An 18,023-nucleotide genomic window follows, 5' to 3' on the forward strand; every position below is an offset into this window, starting at 1 on the left:
CAGGATGGGGTGGCACGGGAGAGTGGGGTGAGAGAGGAGGCGGGAAGGGGGTGACTTGGAACCTCCTCTGTTTGGTCCAGGCCTGAGCTGATGGATGGCTACCTGGGGCCTGGCCTAGGAGCCAAAGTTCAGTCCTTTCCCCTAGTCCCCAGTTCTACTCTGTCTCTTGCTGCAGGCTCTGCTCCTTCATCCCTTCCAGGAACCCAGGAACTCCTCGCTCATCCTTTTTCTCCTCCCCTAACTCTCACCTCTCCCCTCTTTTGTGATGGGGTCCAACCCAGGACTTCAGGCAGGCTCCCCCCCCTGAGCTGCAACCCCCAGTCTAACCTTCCTGCTTCTGGAAGTCCCTCCTTGGCCAGCAACATTCACTGAGCTCTCTGACTCAACTCCTCTCAAGGGTTCTGGGAAGAAAGTTGACTCCTCCCCTATACAGCCCAGAGAGGCTGGGTAACCCACCCATGGCAGCCCAGCAGCCTGCAGATGTTGTCCATCCCCACATTGTTGCTGGCAACCCCTGTGTACAGTCCGGAGGCCTCCCAGCTGCAAGCCTGGTGGACCTTTGTCCGAATACCAGCTCCTGGTCCACAGCGGTGCACCAACTCAGAGGCAGATGCCAGGCCTGTGGTGGGCTCAGGCAATGCCAGAAGAGCCTGGAAGCAGGCTGCTCCTGCCTGGGTCGCCTGGAAAGCCCAGCCTGTACTTAGCTCTCGTGGTAAATAACAGCCCTGGTTTCTGCTAAAAGGATTCATTCCCAGAATGCAGTCATTTCCATGCCTTGCCCCGTACAACCCTTATTTTATGGCTAAATATACACCATAATAAGGTTCTGGTCTGATAGCATCGTTAAGGAGATATTTGACCTCGGGTTTAATTGCAGGATGGCAAAAATGGTCGGGGCTCACACAAGGGACCCTGCCAGCGCACTCAGGAGTCCACATCTGGTGTCCCTGGCCCAGGAGAAAGTGGAGTGACAGAGAATGCTGTGCTTGAGGCCAGGGATGCTCACCCAGGACCTACCCTGGAGTCCCCGGCCTGGCCGCATGAGGGCCACCCTAATCCTGAAGGGCCACTCTCTTAGACCCTCCTGCTCCTGCACCTCAGGGGCAAAAAGAAAAGTTGGCCACCTCGCCGGACAGACTACACACCCACACGGTTTGAAGATGCACAGGATACAGGCTGCACCTGTACCCACCAGTCAGGCCAGGGGACTGATGTGTGGCCTGTCCATTGATCGGCCTAGCAGGGAAGTAGAAGCTGAGTGGTAACCTCGCTGGCCTGCAACAGCAGAGAGGCTTCCCCTTCCCGACCCTCGCTCTGCATCTCTCTCTGCACCACGCCTGGATTCCTCTCTAGGCTGCTCAGTGTCAATGCCCCAGAGCCTGTCAAGGGGGTGTCAACAAGTCCACGGGTCTGAAGAACGGTCTTTGAAAGACAGCTGGCTGCCAATAACTGTGACTTACACCAGCTTTGTTCTTTTTTGTGCGTTAGGGCTGGAAGTGTCTGGGGAAAGTCAGGGTGCTGCTGCTCCCCCAGTACCAGCACCCACCTCCCTCCCCACCCAAGATCTTTTGGTGGTTAATTAAGAAAAGCCCAGCAAGTGGGGCATGGAAGTGTGTATCTTCTGAGTTTGAGACAAACCTGATCTATGGAGCAAGTTCCAGGACAACAGGGCTACTGAGAGAAACTGTCTCAAAAAGCAAAACAAAACAAACAGGAAGGGAAGGAGGGAGGGAGGGAGAGAGGGAAAGTGAAAAGAAAAGAAACAAAAGCTCAGGTGAGTCACTGGCACCTTACAGAAGGTAGGGACTCTGAGCACCCCCCCCCCTGCAGCCTAAGGTGGCTAAGGAGAGAAGCCAAGCCCTCGAGTACTTTCCACGGGTGTGTGAGACAGCTGGGGCTGGATACCTAACCCTGGATAATGAGGTAATCAGGCCTGTAATCCCAGCCTTCAGAAACTGAGGCAGGAGAATCCCAGGGAGTTTAAGGCCAGTGCCTGGGGTCTGGATAGACTGTAAAGTGAGACCGTGTCTCAAAAGTAAATACAGGAGCTGGAGAGATGGCTCAGTGGTTAAGAGCACTGACTGCTCTTCCAGAGGTCCTGAGTTCAATTCCCAGCAACCACATGGTGGCTCACAACCATCTGTAATGGGATCTGATACCCTCTTCTGGTGTATCTGAAGACAGCTACAATGTACTCATAGAAAAAAAAAAAGTAAATACACAAATATTTTCAAATCCACAACTCTCCTCTTGAACACCCCATCAAAGGACAGGCTCATGACAGTGTGGGGTCCCTCTCCCTTCCTTTGGGAGATTGTCTCCTGAGCTCCGTTGGCCTCAGCGCCCTCATGTTAAGCTGCTTACGTTTCACAGCTGGGAAGAAGGCCCTAAATGAGGAGGAGATTATGGTACCCCAAAACTGGCTTGATGTTCAGCTCTCTAGGTAGGAAGCTGATGGGGGCCCCTCCTCCCGCAAGCATCCTTGAGGCCCGGTTTCATCTAGTCTGAACAACTTCGGAAGTGTGTCAGATAACCCTAACTACCCAGTTCACCAACTTCCAGGAAAAGGCCAGACAAGGCTGAGCTGATCGCTGGGTGGGCTGGGTAGGCTGGGTGGACAGTCCCTGAGTGGGTCTGACTTCACAGTCAAGCTGCTGTCCTGGAAAGGGACTGGAAACACCTCTCCAAAAGTCGGTCAGCCCTCTTGTCCTGGTTCAGGCAGCTGCCTACCTACCCGGTTTCCTACCTACCTGGACCATCACCCACCTCCCAGAGGAACCATGTGGCTCCTGCTTTGATTTTTGCATTCTGAGTTCTCCTTGGACAGAAAGAAGCCTGTTCTGCCACCACCGCCATCCTGCTGTCCCATAGGGGAAGAAAGGAGGGTAGCATCGCAGTTGTTAGAGAAAAGGAGGGGGCCCAGATTCTGTGTTTGGAAAGACCACTGCTCTGGAGGAGGGAGGAATAGAAGTCAAACTCCTGGAAAATTCTGTTGAAAAGAAAGGGAAAGCATGGCGGGGAAGGGTTATCGCCCCTCCCCGGGCCCTTCTGGAAAGAGCCTTTTAATGAGGCCTTTCTCCTCTGTAAACCCAATTGCACTGTCGCCTGGGGCAGCAGGGGTTTTCTAGTCGGGAGAGATGGATAGGTGCACGGGCTGGAGTGGGGTTTTCTGCAGCAGCACCCCATACTGGGTGGGGTTACCGCTAAGTCTCCCCAGGTGAAGTGAGAGCCCTCTCAGTGTAGAATCCCAAGCGGCCCCTGACTCCGATCGCAGGCTGTTTGTAACCCCATCCCTTTTCCATTAACGTAAACACCACTTGAACAAAAATATACAGGGCCACCTACTTCGCCGGGAAGATGGTCCAGCGCCCACTGGCCCGCCGGCTTCTATCCAGGCGGCGCTCAGGGTCGCTGGTTGTCGCAGGGCGGCCCCCTCCCCAAGGCGGGCCGCCGCACCTCAGGCTGCTTTGAAGCCTGGTGCTCCAGCCTCTCGGGTCTCACCCCCACCGTCAACCGGCTGGAGGATGCCCGGTGGCGGTGCGCAACTGTCACCTTAAATTCCTTGATTAAGCCACTTGCTGATAACACCCGGGGCTAGCCTGGTCCTCTCTACCCGCCTGCCAGGACGCTCCCTGCTCTGCTGCACAGGCCCGGGTGCCCGCCGCCGCCGTACCGCTAATTGAGTTGGAGCCCGCCAGGCCTTCCTTCAATTGGAGGCCGAGGGGGAAGGAGTTGGGGGTAAGGCCGGGCTTGGGACCTCAGTTAGGCAATGGCATCTGGACCTTTTGGTGGAGTCAGATCAAATGCAAGCAGGAGTGAAGGGTGTGGTGTCTCTGCGGTCCTGAGTAACTGACCGCTTCGGTCTGTTAGGGGCTCTGGTTTCTATTTAGACCCTGTGATCACTGGAAGTGAAAATTGAAAAGTATTGGAAAATCAACCAGACTCCACAGGCTTCCAGGGCAGGTGGCGTCGGAAGCCGGCCTTGCCACCGGCTCAAGCTAAGCCTCGATGTGACAACACCCCTTCATGATGTGCCTTCTAAGAACTTTTCATGACCAGATCTATGGCTCCCAGTTTAAGTCCACCTCTTGGGGTTTCATGTCTAATATCAGATGGAAGCCCACCCAATCCACAGACCCTGTCACCTCACCTCAGAGGCAGCCCAGGCTGCAGAATCCTGCACCCTTGCTCACTTTTCCCGTCCTGTCCTGTCCCGGCCCGGCCCCAGGGTGGAGGCTGCCTGTACCCAGGGTTGGGTACTCAGAACTTGACCAAAGGAGGTGTCCAGGGCAGAAGGTGCTGAAGTGGGTCCCCGAAAAGTGGCTGGTGTGTATCCCTGTGCCTCGGCTCCCTGCCCCCCATTGCAAGAGCAAGACGGAAGGAAAGGCTGAAACCCACCCTAACCCCAACCCTGACAGCCAATGTCCAGCTGGTATGTGTGGAAACAAGGCGCATTAGAAGAGAGCTTCAGCTGGTTCCCCAGGAGAACGGTGGGATTTGGGGCCCCGAGGGTCTTTTCTCCAGCTTGCACTCCTCCCCCGGCTCGTGGAGGGAAGATAAACACCGAGTTCACAAAATCAGGACCCGTCATTAGCCCAACCACAGAAAAAGAACTACTCTCTGCACAGAGCGACGGGAAAAAGCCAGGCACCCTCCCGCTGCCTTGCCCTAGGGGACTCGGATCCGCTGCTGCAGGGGTCACCCAGCCAGCACCAACCCGACTCAGTCAGCCACTAACGGTTCTTTCTCAGCCTCTTCTGGCATCCAGACCAACAACATACCGCCTCGGCCGAAGAAGGCCAGCCAGAGATGTTTTTTTTTTTCCCCTGGAAGACTACGATGGAAAAAAAAAAAAAGTGTTCCCGGCAGACTCAGAATCGCGTGGGTCTCGGCTGCTTAAAAAGGAGAGAGAGAAAAAAAACTTAGGATCAGGTAGGAGGCTGCCAAGGGCGCTCACCTACGTAGGAAGGGAGTTCAGAAAGCCCGCAGGAAACCACTCAGAGCTGGGAAGGAGGGAGGGAGGGAGAGAGGGAGGAGAGAGCGCTCGTTCAAGCCCACGAAAGAGTGAATTCGATTCCTAATTAGGTTGGTTTTCATGGTGAATTAAATAGGTCTCAGCCCAATTTGCAGGAAAAATAATGACCCCATCAGAGGGCCGCAGTAGAGAAAGCTGTCTTTGGATCTTCACAGAGAAAAGGGAGGCTCGAGGGAAGATTCCAAATAGACCTGACCTAGGGATAGTACGAAGTATTTGAAATATGTTTGCGTTTATATTTTCAAAAAAAAGCAGCTAATTATGAACACCCTCCCATGCCAGGGACAGAAATTTTTTGCAGGCAATTAATTGAGAACTTTTAAAAACATGGGGTGTGGGAGCTCCCTGGTGCTGGGGTCGAAAACCCCCAAGTAGTACTAGTGCGACGGGGAAATTCCTTTCTAAACGAACAGTGACTTGGGATTGCAAGTGATCAAACTGTGAAGAATTGGGGGTCCTTCTAAGCGTTGAGAAAATAAATTGTAAAACAAAAAAAACAAAAAACAAAAAACAAAAACCAAAAATGATGCATAGAACTTAGCCGGCTGTTCAGTGGGGGGCTTGACTCCTTTTGTTTTGTGTGTCGATTTGCTTAGCTATGCTGGGGGCGGGGGCTGTGTGGGAGTAAATACTACCGGCTGGTAACACCTTGAAGGTTGAGTGGCTAGCAAAAAATAACAGACCCCCCCAGGAGAGGAAGAGGAGGGGGAAAAGAAACATAGGGACATAGGGGAGGGATGGAGGGAGAGAAGAATCTTAAACTGCAAGGGACTAAGGGACTCTCTGGGTACTGGTGTGTTTCTACAAAAGCCCTAGATGGAGACCCTGGTTCCTAAGCACTCACTATCTCCCCGGTCAGTTTGTGACAGGACCTGGGAGCTCTGGCCTCCAAGGCAGCTCCTTAGCTCAGGAGCTTTTCTCTTTCAAGTTCGAACCTCGACAGAAGCCTCGATAACGGACTCTCTCTTAACTCCCCAGACACAGAGGTCGGAGGATGAGTCAACTACTGAGCAAGAGTGGGTCGGCTCTGAGAACGCTGCTGCTCCAGAGGTGGTCAGCCAGCCCCACTCCACCCCCTCCCGGCACTTCTCAGAAACGGGCAGCAGAAAGTGCTGCTGGGAAACTATAGCTCCCCCACCCACCCGCTCACCCTGCCCTCCTGCCAAGCGGTGGACGGCAGAACGGGACATTGGGGAGCTGTTGTTAACTGCAGTGGAATGCGGGTCAGACTCCTTTCGTTCCAGCATTCAAGAGGCAGAGGCAGGCAGATCTCTGGGTTGGAGGCCAGCCTGGTGTACAGAGGGAATTCCATGACAGCCACAGGAAAAAAACAAAAACAAAAACAATAAAAACAAAATAACCAAAACCAAAAAACACAACAAAAAGAAAGGAAAGAAAAGAAAATGAATAAGAAAAAAGAAAGAGAAAGAAAAGAAAATGAAAGAGAAAGAAAGACAAAGATGTGTGGCTGGAAGCTGGAGCAACCAGCATCGTCAAGCTTGCCTTCCACCCAGGCAGAGTCTGGGGACATCAAATCTCCCAGGTCCTCCTCGCTGGCAGCACAGAAGGGATCTCCACATCCATCCTGAAGGGAAGCCCCTTCAACCAGCTCTCAGGGTACTGAGACCTTCCTGCTCACCCCTGGATGATCTTTGCGGTCCCACTATGAAACAGGCGGAGCTGGCAGGTGCTCAGAGTTCCCCCAGGCTGTCCTGCAGTCTTCAGGACAGCCCTGAAGGGAAGCTGGTGTTCCCGATATCACCCTGCCTGGAAAGCACGGCCTCTGAATGGGGAGAGAGCTGCTCCAAGACAGCACTCTAGAGTTCACCCAGGGCTGAGGCCAAGACTAGCTCTGTAGAAGCAGGCACCTGAGCTGGCACCCGCTTCTCTGTGTGAGAAATGCCCTATTTAAGGCCCTGCACTTCTCAGAAAGCAGACAGGAGCGCCTGTCCCTCGCCTGTCCCTCCACCTCCAACCCTCCTTCCATTAGCTCCTGTGCCCAGGCTAGGACTCCACCACTCTGAGTGGCTGCCTCAAAACGGGGATATTAACTCTAAACCTTCAGTCCTGTAAACAGCAAGGCTCCTGGGATCTCTGCACCTTGGGAAGAACAACCCCAGCCAACAATTACTGGCATGTCTGATCCTCTCAACCACACAGAAGAGACTGTGTCCTTATTCTTGTTTGCACAGAGAGGCAGCGCCACTGGCTCTGAGCCACAGAGCAATGGAACCCAAACCTAACCATAAATCCTCACTGCAGGGCCCGAGTGGTTATGTGTGTTTGTTCGCGTAACAATTTAACATGGTTTTGAGTTTACAGCGTCTTTCCTCCCTGACCTGCCAGGCTCCTAGAACACTGTAGTTCTGATGTTCCTCTTATCCTGGGACAGCCCAGGGATAAGCAGACATGACCCTGTTGGCAAAGTAAAGAAACCAAGGCAAATACCTTGACAGTCCTGTAATTTTTGCCTCTGGGATCTTCTCTATGTGCCAACAGTGGGTAATCAGAGCAGAGCTCCTCACCAAAACACACACACACACACACACACACACACACACACACAAGTGTACACACATGCACAAGCACACAAAGATGCACACTCAGGCACACAGAGATACACACAGGCATGTGTGCACACATACAGGTATAGGAGCATGCACACTGGCACAGGCACGTGAACACACATACACAGGCATGTACACACATCACCCATGCGCAGGCACATAGGTACATGTGCGCGCATACAAACATAGGAGCATGCACATAGCACATAGGCACAGGTGTGTGCTTACACACACAAAGGCACAGGCATGTGAACATGAACACACACACACACACACACACACACACACACACACACACTTTTCCCTCAGGGCCCCATCCTGCAGCAGATACACACACTCTTCCCGAAGATTCTCAGCCCGGGCTTCAAGCCTCTCCTTGAGGATGCCTTACTCTCTGCTTCCACCTGGTCCTCCCATTCCAGTGAGAGCCTTCCCATCCCCTTCCCAGTCTTCCCTGTCTAGAGTATTTGCACCCCCAGTCTCTCCAGGGGTACACTACTGATTTCCCATCCCAATTTTCTCTTCTTCCTCAAACTCATGGCGATCCTCCTGTCTCAGACTTCTGGATTACAGGTGCCATCGCTCCCCCATCCCATGTTGTAACCTAGTTCCTCTCTGATTCCCTGACATCCTCCCCCGGTTACTAGTTCTTCCTTGCAGCCTGGATGCACAAAGCAGGTCTGCCCACGAGCCCAAATATATATACACACACAAACACACACATATAATATCCACACCATAGCTGGCAGGGGTGTGCAAAGAGGGTGTCACCCCTACTTTTTCAGCCAAGCCTGGGCCTTTTCTGGGAGCTGGGTGGTGAACTCTCTCCTCTCCTGAAGGCCTCCTCGGCTGGGTGGACTGTTTCTTTCTGCTAAGGCAGTCTCCACTTTTTTTGATGCTCTCAAACAGGAGCTCTGTGTGTGTGTGTGTGTGTGTGTGTGTGTGTGTGTGTGTGTGTGTGTATAAGCTGCTGAACAAGCTGTGCTGTGCTGTAGTGTGCTAAGGCTGCAGGCACCTAGGTAGTGAGCCCTGCACACCAGCAGGCTGCTGGCTGCAAACTGATGGTTTTTAAGAAACAAATCTGAGATGGTTTCCGTGCCAGACTCATGGCTGCAGCAGCTCGCGCTCCTCTCTCTCTCTCTCTCTCTCTCTCTCTCTCTCTCTCTCTCTCTCTCTCTCTCTCTCTCTCTCTCTCTCTCTCGTTCCCCTAAACCTGGACAACATAAAGATAAAAACACCTGGCCCTTGACATTTACTGTGTTTCCTGTTGGCTTGTTCTGGAAGCTCATTTGGTCTCCTCTCCCCTCATCCTCCACCTCAGTCCTATTTTCTCTGGGACTCCCCGCATCCCCAAACCCCTCTGCATCCTCACCTCTCTGTGATGAGTATCCCCCTGCTCCAACCCCTTCCCAGAAATCCTCTCTGGTGGCTCAGTCTCTTTCTGTCTTTGACACACACACACACACACACAACACACAAACACGCAACCCCTTCTCTCCATCTCTCTAAATACAATAATTGCTCAAGCAGCTAGAATTAAAATGTTTGGAGATAGTTGGGGTGCCTCTGCAGGAAGAAAGAGCTGCCTAGGAACCCGGCGTCAGAACCTAGCCTTCTTAGAGTAACAGGATCTGACCATCCGGGAAAGCTCCGGACCGGCTCTCAGGGAAGAGCTGTAAATTCCGGGACTGCAGTGCCATCAAATATTTCACTGAAGGACGTCACGGAAAAAGGCGCTTTGAGATATAAGGAAAGAAGCAAGCACAGGCTTTGGCACCCGAGTGCTGGCTGTATTTATTTGTTTACACAGTGTCCTGTAGCCCAGGCTACCCTTAAACTCACTGTGTAGCTCAGGATGACCTTCAATTTCTGATCCTCCTGTCTCTTCCTCTCAAGTGACGGGATTACAGGCTTGTACCAAGTCTAATTTACCTGGTTCTGGATATGGAACCCAGGGCTTTGTGCATGCCTGGCAAATAAATTTTTTGTTTGTTTTGGAGTTTTTGTTTTGTGTTTTTGTTGTTTTTTTTTTTGTGTGTGTGTGCCAATTGTGCCACATCCACAGCCTTATTTTTTTTAAACTAAATTATTAACCTGTTCTCTGGGTTGAGCGCCTAGTAGAAATACAGGTTTTAGAAATTGTATGGTGACCAGCAGTTGGCAGGCCTCAGACTCGGTGAGCCTTCCGCTCCCCTCACCTCTTTCTGCTGAGAGCCAGTCCCCTGACTTTGGTTAGGCAGAACACCCGGCCCCTCCTTACTGCACCCCATACAAGTAACTGCCTCACGCTGTGTTTCCAGGGCTCCACGTCCCACACCCGACAGAAACCGCTCACAGCACTCCCTACACCCCAAGGCCTGCAGACCTACAGTATTCTACCATCTGGGCACACATTTAGAACAGTCTAGAACATTCCGCCTGTAACACACAGTCCTGTCCACATTTCTCCACTATGCCTTATACAGTGCCTTACACAGAAAGCAGTTACACCCTGCAGGTGTAATTCCACCTCACACTCCGGATTTGTTCATGCATACAGGGTGTATCCTCCGTGTTTTGTTTTGTTTTGTTTAATTTGAGGGACAGGGATCTCTGATATCCCAGGCTGGCCCTGAACTTGCTAAATTCAAGGACGACCTTGAACTTCTGAACCTCCTGACTCCACAACCTGAAGGCTGGAATTCCAGATCACCACTGCTTTCCGTACACACCTTTATTGGGCAATCTATCAACGAAGCCGGTGGATAAACTGAAGGAGTCCTACCCAGTTAGACTCTTCAAACATCGATTGCACGGGAAGCCACCACACCAGTCGTGACCAGAGCTGAACGCATGGAATTTATTTGCCATTCACCCTTCTACATCTACCTCCCTCTCGAGTTTCCAGGGCAGTCCTTGGAACCTGTCCCACGCGTGCACTTTGCCCACGAGTCAACTTCATCGGGCAAGCGCCCCCCCCCCCTTCTGATGCTCAAAGCTGAATTGTCCGCATCACGTTCCCTCACCTCTCCATCCCTGCACTTCGGCCGGCGTCCCCCGTGCTCCCTCGGGATGCCGAGGATGCGCAGTCCCGCGTGGGGTCGGCCCTTGCTAATGTGCAGCAGGGCGGCCGGCCTCGCTGTGGGTGGTCGGCGGCGCCCGCGGCCCGACGGCCGAAGCAGGATCTGGTTCCGCGCTCGGGTTTCGCCGGGCGCGCTCTCGGCCGGCGGCTTCACTTAAGCAATTAGCCAGCCCAGATACCTGGGGGCCCCCCTGGAGTAGGGGCGTCCTCCCCGAAAAGTGGGCATTCCTGAGGCCAGTGCTAAGCGCAGGGATTTGATTTGGGATGAGGAGGGAGTTTTGTGAATTTTCAACTGAGAGCAAGTATCACCCTATGGACCCGGACCCTGCTTCCCTGGGGCTGCTCCCAGGGGGACTTTGTGTGATATTCGTCCTTTTCCGTAGTCCCGACTCAACTGCCACAACCGTAAGAAGTGGGTGCTTTGGTTGGAGCAGCGTTTAAAGGGATAAATTTGGCTCAGTACAAAATGGCCTAGGCAGGGAGCGTCCAAATTTTTGAGTGGGAATATTGGGGGAAGCGGCTCCCTCAGCCTCTCAGGAGGGGAGGCATGGTGACCCTGCTCCTGCAGTCAGACTCAGTTACACAAAATGACCAAGGGCTATGCATGCCTCCCTCTCCCCTCCAGTTGCGGTTGACACTTTATAAAAGCATCCGTTGGAGATGGTTTATGGGGCCGGGAGACATGTTCAACCAGCAAGGGGTACAGCCCTGACTGAACATCCTCTTCAAAAATGCGAGATTCAGGGAGATCGCAGAGAGTGCCACACCTAGCCCCCCCCCCCCTTGCTAGAACTGTAGTTTTACTACATAGAGGGTAGTCCAAGCTGCAGGATGAGGCGCTCGGGCTCTCTACCCTCTTGGGGACCATTTCCATCTCCCTCCTCAGTGGAAAGTGGGTATTTGGGCTGAGCCTCGTGCTGCTGGGCCCCCTTTCTTCCCTGCCACGAGACTGCTATCCTGACCCTACCTTCACAGGCAGCTTTAGGGTCTAGGCCTAAAGACTGAAGGGCAAGTGGAACTCTTGAAACGTCTCTGCAAAATAACCTAAGGAGCCTCCAAGGGACAGGCTTTATGAAAGACAGTGTGGTCTGTGGGAGTTCAGGGAGGGGACAGATCTGGAGGTAACCTGTGGGCAAAATCCTCTACCTGGAAAAGGGCTTCATGCCCCTCGATTTGGAGGCACCCTTGATCTGAGATCAGAGGCACAGCCGCTACCACTTTCTTGGATTGGGGGAAGAGTGCAAAATGCAGCCCGTGCTGGCTCAGGAACTGGACGCCTTCCTCAGCCAGATATGTAGCGACCTTCTGAGAACTTGTGTCCCTGAGGTACAGCTCAGAGTTCCCAGGTCTGGAGTTGCCAGTGGGGAGATAAAATGGACATAAAAAAGAAAATAATGGAGAGGGGAAAAAAAGAGGGAAAGAATAAAGAAAAAGTTGGGGGTGTGGGAATGCGTGGCCTGGGGTGGGAGGGTGTGCCCTGGCCTACAAGGCCCATTCTTGTGATTCTGTGGCTACGTGTGGGCGAAGGTAGTGCGTCGTCCCAGGGTGGGGCCCTTGAACTGTACATAAGTCTCCTAAGAAGGCGGACGCCAGTTTGTGGATGGTTCTGAAGGATGTTGGTTAGGCCGACTGCGTGACGCAGAAGCCGGCTTGCCAGAGAGTCTATGTGCACGAACACATAACCATATAGAAGAGTTCACGTCCCCTTCCGCCCTTTTTATTTAGTTGGACCACAAAGTTCTAAAGTCTGTCCTGGAGAAAGTTCCGGGTAGGCGACTCCTGCGTACCTGGCCCTGCCAAAGGAGCCGGCTACAGAGCAGCAACCTAAGTCAGTAAGCCCCTAGACCCTCGCACAGATGTGCCAGGCGCCTCGAAGGCGACAAGGCGCCTACCACCAAAGCTGAACGCGTGGGGGTGGGGAGGAGACGGGGAACCAGGAATCCCAAGAAACTTGAGGCCAGCGGGCTTTGAAGGAGACCCGCACTCTCTCTTCTTGCAGTTCGCGCCACGGCGCAGCCGCCTAGTTCCACGCTCCCTGCACCAACTCGTGTCAAGGTCCCCTTCGTCACCCTCCCTGCCACTAGGGCTCCCCGCGCGCGCGCGTCTGGGCTGCGGAAGCCCACACTCACCTGGTATCGCGCGCGCAGAGTCCAGCTGGGATCTTGAGCGGTCCTGCGCCCCGCATCACCTCTCCACGGCCGCGATCCGACAGCCAAGGCCGCTCCCTGCCGCGCTCCCCGCCTGCGCCACCGGCTTTCCGGAACCCGGCCTGGCGCAGAGCGTCGGAGGCCCCGCGGCGGCGGCAGGCCGAGCCCATAGGGGCATCAGGCCAACTCCCCCCCGCGCCCGCGGGCTTCTCTACTCTTATTATTAAAGGATCCCCGGAACGTGTTTACGTTGAGCCTTGTAAACTTCCTGCCCGAGACTTTGCCATCGCTCAGGAAATCAGAACCTGCGCTTGTAAAAGGGGACACGGGGCCGCGGGGCCAACTAAGCGGATTTCAGAGTTAAGCGTGGGGGGAGGGGGCTCCGAGGAGACTTTGCTCTGTGAATTCAGATCTGTAGAGTGGCAGCTCCCTGGGGGACCCTGGGGAACGTGGGTGGGACGCGCACTGGGTGCAAGCCACCGCGTCTGAGTTGGTGATTTGCGGATTCGCTCGGGGGCATCGTTGCGTGTGTGCTCGGGGCGCGTGTTAATGCACGCGCGTGTGCGCCTTCATGAATGAGTGCACGGAGCCGCCTGCTAGGGAACCTGTGCGGTTCGTGGCACTGCCACTCTCCGGGTCCCGCTTGCAGCGCTTGGAGACAAAGCGCCCGCTAAGCCGCCTGCGGTTTCGTTTTCTGCCCGCCCGCGCTCGGCCGGGGCAGTGGCTGCTGCGCGGTTGGGCGAGTCCGAGGAGCGCCGGGCGCCGGCGCAGCGCTGCCCAGGGCGGGGAGTGAGGGGAGGCGGTCCCTCTCGGGAACTTACGCCGTCCTGCCCCGGGGGCCGGGAACCCAATCGCTCGCTCTGCCCGCGCTGGTCACGACCCAAGGCCTCAGCCACCGCCGCAGCCCAGTGCGCCGGGAAGACCGGGGTCCCGGGCGCGTGTCCAGCCCGGTCATCCGGGCCTAGGAGGCGGGGACCGGCGCACCGGGTCCAGGTCGGCAGAGGCGGGGCGGGCAGCGCAGTCCGGGGAACGGGGGTTGGAGGGGGGGGGTTGGGGACGCGTGGGGAGGGACCTGGGGGTCTTGAGCCCACTGAGTAAGGGGGATCGGACACGGCAGGCTGCGGGGGCGCAAAGGCGTGCACGGGGGAGGGTAGGCGGGGGGGGGGCGGTGCCGGGCCCCCTGATGCGCGTGGCCTCCCGCAGGGAGGAGGAGGAGGAGGAGAATAGCTCGCCTGGGGAGGGCGGGCGCGCGGGGGAGGCGCGCTCGGGAGCCGCAGTGACGGCAGAGGTGCAGCCGCCCCGCGCAGCCCCCTCCCCTCCCTCCCCTCCTGCTCCTCCTCCTCCCGGCTCCGCGGCGCAGAGCAGCGGCGGCAGCGGCGGCGGCAGCAGCCACCCGATGTCCGCGCCCGACAAGCAGCAGCCGCCGCACGGCGGGGGCACAGGAGGAGGCGGCGGCGCGGGTGGCCAGGCCATGGACCCCGCGGCGGCGGGCCCCACCAAGGCCAAGAAGACCAACGCCGGCGTGCGGCGGCCGGAGAAGCCGCCCTACTCGTACATCGCGCTCATCGTCATGGCCATCCAGAGCTCGCCCAGCAAGCGCCTGACGCTCAGCGAGATCTACCAGTTCCTTCAGGCGCGCTTCCCCTTCTTCCGCGGCGCCTACCAGGGCTGGAAGAACTCCGTGCGCCACAACCTGTCGCTCAACGAGTGCTTCATCAAACTGCCCAAGGGCCTCGGGCGACCCGGCAAGGGCCACTACTGGACCATCGACCCGGCTAGCGAGTTTATGTTCGAGGAGGGCTCGTTCCGCCGGCGGCCGCGCGGCTTCCGAAGGAAATGCCAGGCGCTCAAGCCTGTGTACAGCATGGTGAACGGGCTGGGGTTCAACCATCTCCCCGACACCTACGGCTTCCAGGGTTCTGGAGGCCTCTCCTGCGCGCCCAACAGCCTGGCGCTGGAGGGCGGCTTGGGCATGATGAATGGCCACTTGGCGGGCAACGTGGACGGCATGGCTTTGCCTAGCCACTCGGTGCCACACCTGCCCTCCAACGGCGGCCACTCGTACATGGGCGGCTGCGGTGGCTCTGCGGCCGGGGAGTACCCGCACCACGACAGCTCTGTGCCCGCTTCTCCGCTGCTGCCGGCCGGCGCCGGCGGGGTCATGGAGCCGCACGCCGTTTACTCCAGTTCCGCAGCAGCCTGGCCGCCCGCGGCCTCCGCGGCTCTCAACAGCGGGGCCTCCTACATCAAGCAACAGCCTCTGTCCCCTTGCAACCCAGCAGCCAACCCCTTGTCTGGCAGCATCTCCACGCACTCCCTGGACCAGCCATACCTGCACCAAAACAGTCACAACGGGCCAGCGGAGCTGCAAGGTGAGTACAGGGGTCTCCAAGCCCAGACCTGTACCTTGACAGCCATTGTGAACCAATCTTGCTTCCAAAATATTAGCCTTAACTCTGAGGGGCGGCAACAGCTCACCGGACCTTTGGGTGCCAACTATTCTCTCTTTGAGGAGTAAGCTGAGTTTTGATAGCCCCGGGTTTAGACTGACGAGTTTCGGTTCTCGCTTCTCTTTTTTGGCTGCCCCAAGCTTGACCAGGTAGGCCCCATTCACACCAAAAAGACTTAGATCCCAGGGCTATTAAGTCCGTTGGGCATGTGGGTTCCTTCACCTCTAGCAAAGGCCCTGTGTATCTAGCCAGGGGCCTAGTCCTGGCCGGCGGGCCCACCTTTTGGATACTTCCCATGTAAAAAAATCTGTGTCAGGCAAGAACGGAAGAGTTAGGCCCAAAGAAAGAATTAGGCCCAAAGCGGCCTGGACCAAACACTGAGAGGCCCAGCCCAGGCCCTTCAGGAAACCTGGTTTGGTGAGTCCAGGGGTATTTTGTGCTGACATAAGCTGGACCTTGTGTGGTGACCAGGCGTGGAGTTGGGGGGATCTGAGTTTCAAGCCCCAAGGCTCTTTGTCTTTTAGGATCCAGTTTTCAAGGTTCCTCAGAGCCCACCTCAGACTCCCCCCACTGAAAAAGAAGATAACTTTCAGCTTCTGAGCCTAGTTCTGGAAGGAAAAGTGGGTAGAGGGATAGCCATAAATAAGGTGTCAGAGCCGCCCCGGGGAGGCAGACCGAGGATAGAGGTGCTTAGCTGGTAGCCCAACTCCACAGGGTCACCCCCCCCTGCTGTGCCTGTCCTTCAAGGGACTCTTCAGCTGATACGGGCTTTGAGTCCTGCTGACCCCGCATTGGGCTTCTGGCTCCACCAGGGTGGAAGTGGCAACTGTAGAAATCTCAGCCTTCCAAGCTCTGGGGCATCAGAAGCCATAACGGCTTCCTGGGCCTTCCTCCCCTTCTGAATCAAAGAAGCCCTCCGCCAGACACGGCGTTCAGGCTGGAGAGGCCCAAGCTGGGGAAGCACCGCTAACAGGACTTGTAGCCAGTGATTAGTCCAGGTACAGGGAAGCACAGTGAGGGGTCCCTTTCCCAGTTCGGTCCCCGCTGAAGGCTGTGAGCCCCAGGAAGGCCACTTTTACTAGGAAGTGGGGCTAGGAGGAGCGAGGCAAGGCTGAGCTGCCCGCCTGCTACACCCAAGTTTGTTGGGGCTTCTAGGCTGGGTCCTGAACTCTCTCCCTATACGTTAATGTTTTGCTGCTTCTTCTTCTTGCTAATGTTTTGCTGCTTCTTCTTCTTGCTGTCACCCTACCCTACAGGCATCCCTCGGTATCACTCACAGTCGCCCAGCATGTGTGACAGAAAGGAGTTTGTCTTCTCCTTCAATGCCATGGCTTCGTCTTCTATGCACACTACTGGTGGAGGATCTTACTACCACCAGCAGGTCACCTATCAAGACATCAAGCCCTGTGTGATGTGAGGTGAGGCCACGGGCCCTCCAGCCCAGCCTGGCCGGCCCAGGGACCAGGAGCCCACTGCTACAAACTGCTTTACTCTGGAGGTATAACCCGTCAGCAAGAGAAAAGGGACAGCCCCACCCCTAACGGATTATTTGTAAAGAAAACCCCAACACAGACTGGGAGCAGCGGCTGGCGACTCCACCTCCCTCCCCCCCCCCCCCAATTTCTAAAAAACACAGCGGCTGTGAGGCTGTGGAGCCAGGTCGGACTGCAGCTGTCAGTAGATAAATACTTATTTTCAACCCCATTGAAAGCGGCCACGGAGGTGAGGTGCTGTGTCCTCACTTGGGGGAAGCCAGATACATGGAAAGAATTCTGCAGAGGTCTCTCCGCCCCTTCCATATCGAAGGACAGTTGTTTTTAGAAAAAAAAAGGGGGGGGGGACATATGAGACCAATCATTATCAAAAACTTTTAATTTTGGTTGAGTATTTATCTTTTAGTTTTTAAGTTTTTGAAAGAATGTCTTGAAATGCACAGCTCTCCCTTCAGCCATCTTCCCCCCCCCCCTTCCGGGGAGGAGGATGGGACCAGGTGTGGCATCCCCTCTCCCAACCCGGGGTGTCCTCCAGCAATCACAGGTGAATCTTAATGGGAATGACACAGATACCTGGAGCAACTGTTTGTCTTTTTAAAAAAAGAACAGAGTCTGAGAAGCTCTGCCCCAGCCTCCAGCCAGGCCAGTCTATTTTCTTCCTCCAGCGTCTGTTTTTCACCTTGCTTGGAGTTGCATTTTGACTTTTTCCCTGGGTGTTTTTCTGTCTCTACTGTGACTCTCGGAAAAGAAAGGAACACATTGAGATTCGAGAACCTAGGTTCGATGTGGCCGGTGTAGTTCAGGCGCTCTGACACCTTAGGCGGGCTCAGCCTGCAGTTTATTCTGCTTTACTTCCCTACTCAAAACACCACGTAGCTCTGCCCTCTCAGTATTAATGGTGTGACTTGGTTGGCAATATTTGCCGTGTAGAGTTGTTGTCATTATTGTGTGTGTGTGTGTGCGTTTTTTTTTTTTTAGATAACATTGTAAATTTGAAACAAAGACCAATCCGTGTAAAAAAAAAACAAATTTCCATATGTTTTATATAAATATATATAATATGAAGGACTGTCCCCTCCCCCCTTTTAGAATTTTGGCCACAGAGGTGTGGCATCGGTGACACATACTTTAAACCTCCTTTCTGCACTGTATAAAAGGGACAATCTAAGGGTTTGCTTTTTGTGTATTTTTTTTTCCTACAAAACGAACAAAAAATAAAAATGTGTAACATTTGTATAAGGCCCTCCAAAACTCCTGTTGCTGGACATAA

General features: G+C 55.0%; 1 protein-coding gene and 1 long non-coding RNA gene across 4 annotated transcripts in view; one reads left to right on the forward strand and one right to left on the reverse strand.

The window, feature by feature from the left end:
- LOC143434998 (uncharacterized) overlaps positions 1–13,814 on the reverse strand; it is a 32,422-nt gene extending 18,608 nt beyond the window's left edge. The window contains exon 1 of one of the 3 annotated variants that reach the window (XR_013104944.1): positions 12,793–13,814. This is a non-coding gene — a long non-coding RNA (uncharacterized LOC143434998). The remainder of the gene's footprint in view (positions 1–12,792) is intronic. The other 2 variants (XR_013104945.1, XR_013104943.1) reach the window with 2 other exon arrangements.
- A 202-nt stretch (positions 13,815–14,016) lies between these two features.
- Positions 14,017–18,004, forward strand: Foxf1 (forkhead box F1). Its single transcript, XM_034523033.2, has 2 exons — positions 14,017–15,182; positions 16,517–18,004. The coding sequence occupies exons 1-2, from the start codon at positions 14,207–14,209 to the stop codon at positions 16,675–16,677; spliced, it is 1,137 nt and encodes a 378-aa protein (XP_034378924.1). The 5' UTR covers positions 14,017–14,206; the 3' UTR covers positions 16,678–18,004.
- Positions 18,005–18,023: the final 19 nt, after the last annotated feature.

This window comes from Arvicanthis niloticus, chromosome 18 (genome assembly GCF_011762505.2).
Source record: "Arvicanthis niloticus isolate mArvNil1 chromosome 18, mArvNil1.pat.X, whole genome shotgun sequence".
NCBI lineage: Eukaryota > Metazoa > Chordata > Mammalia > Rodentia > Muridae > Arvicanthis > Arvicanthis niloticus.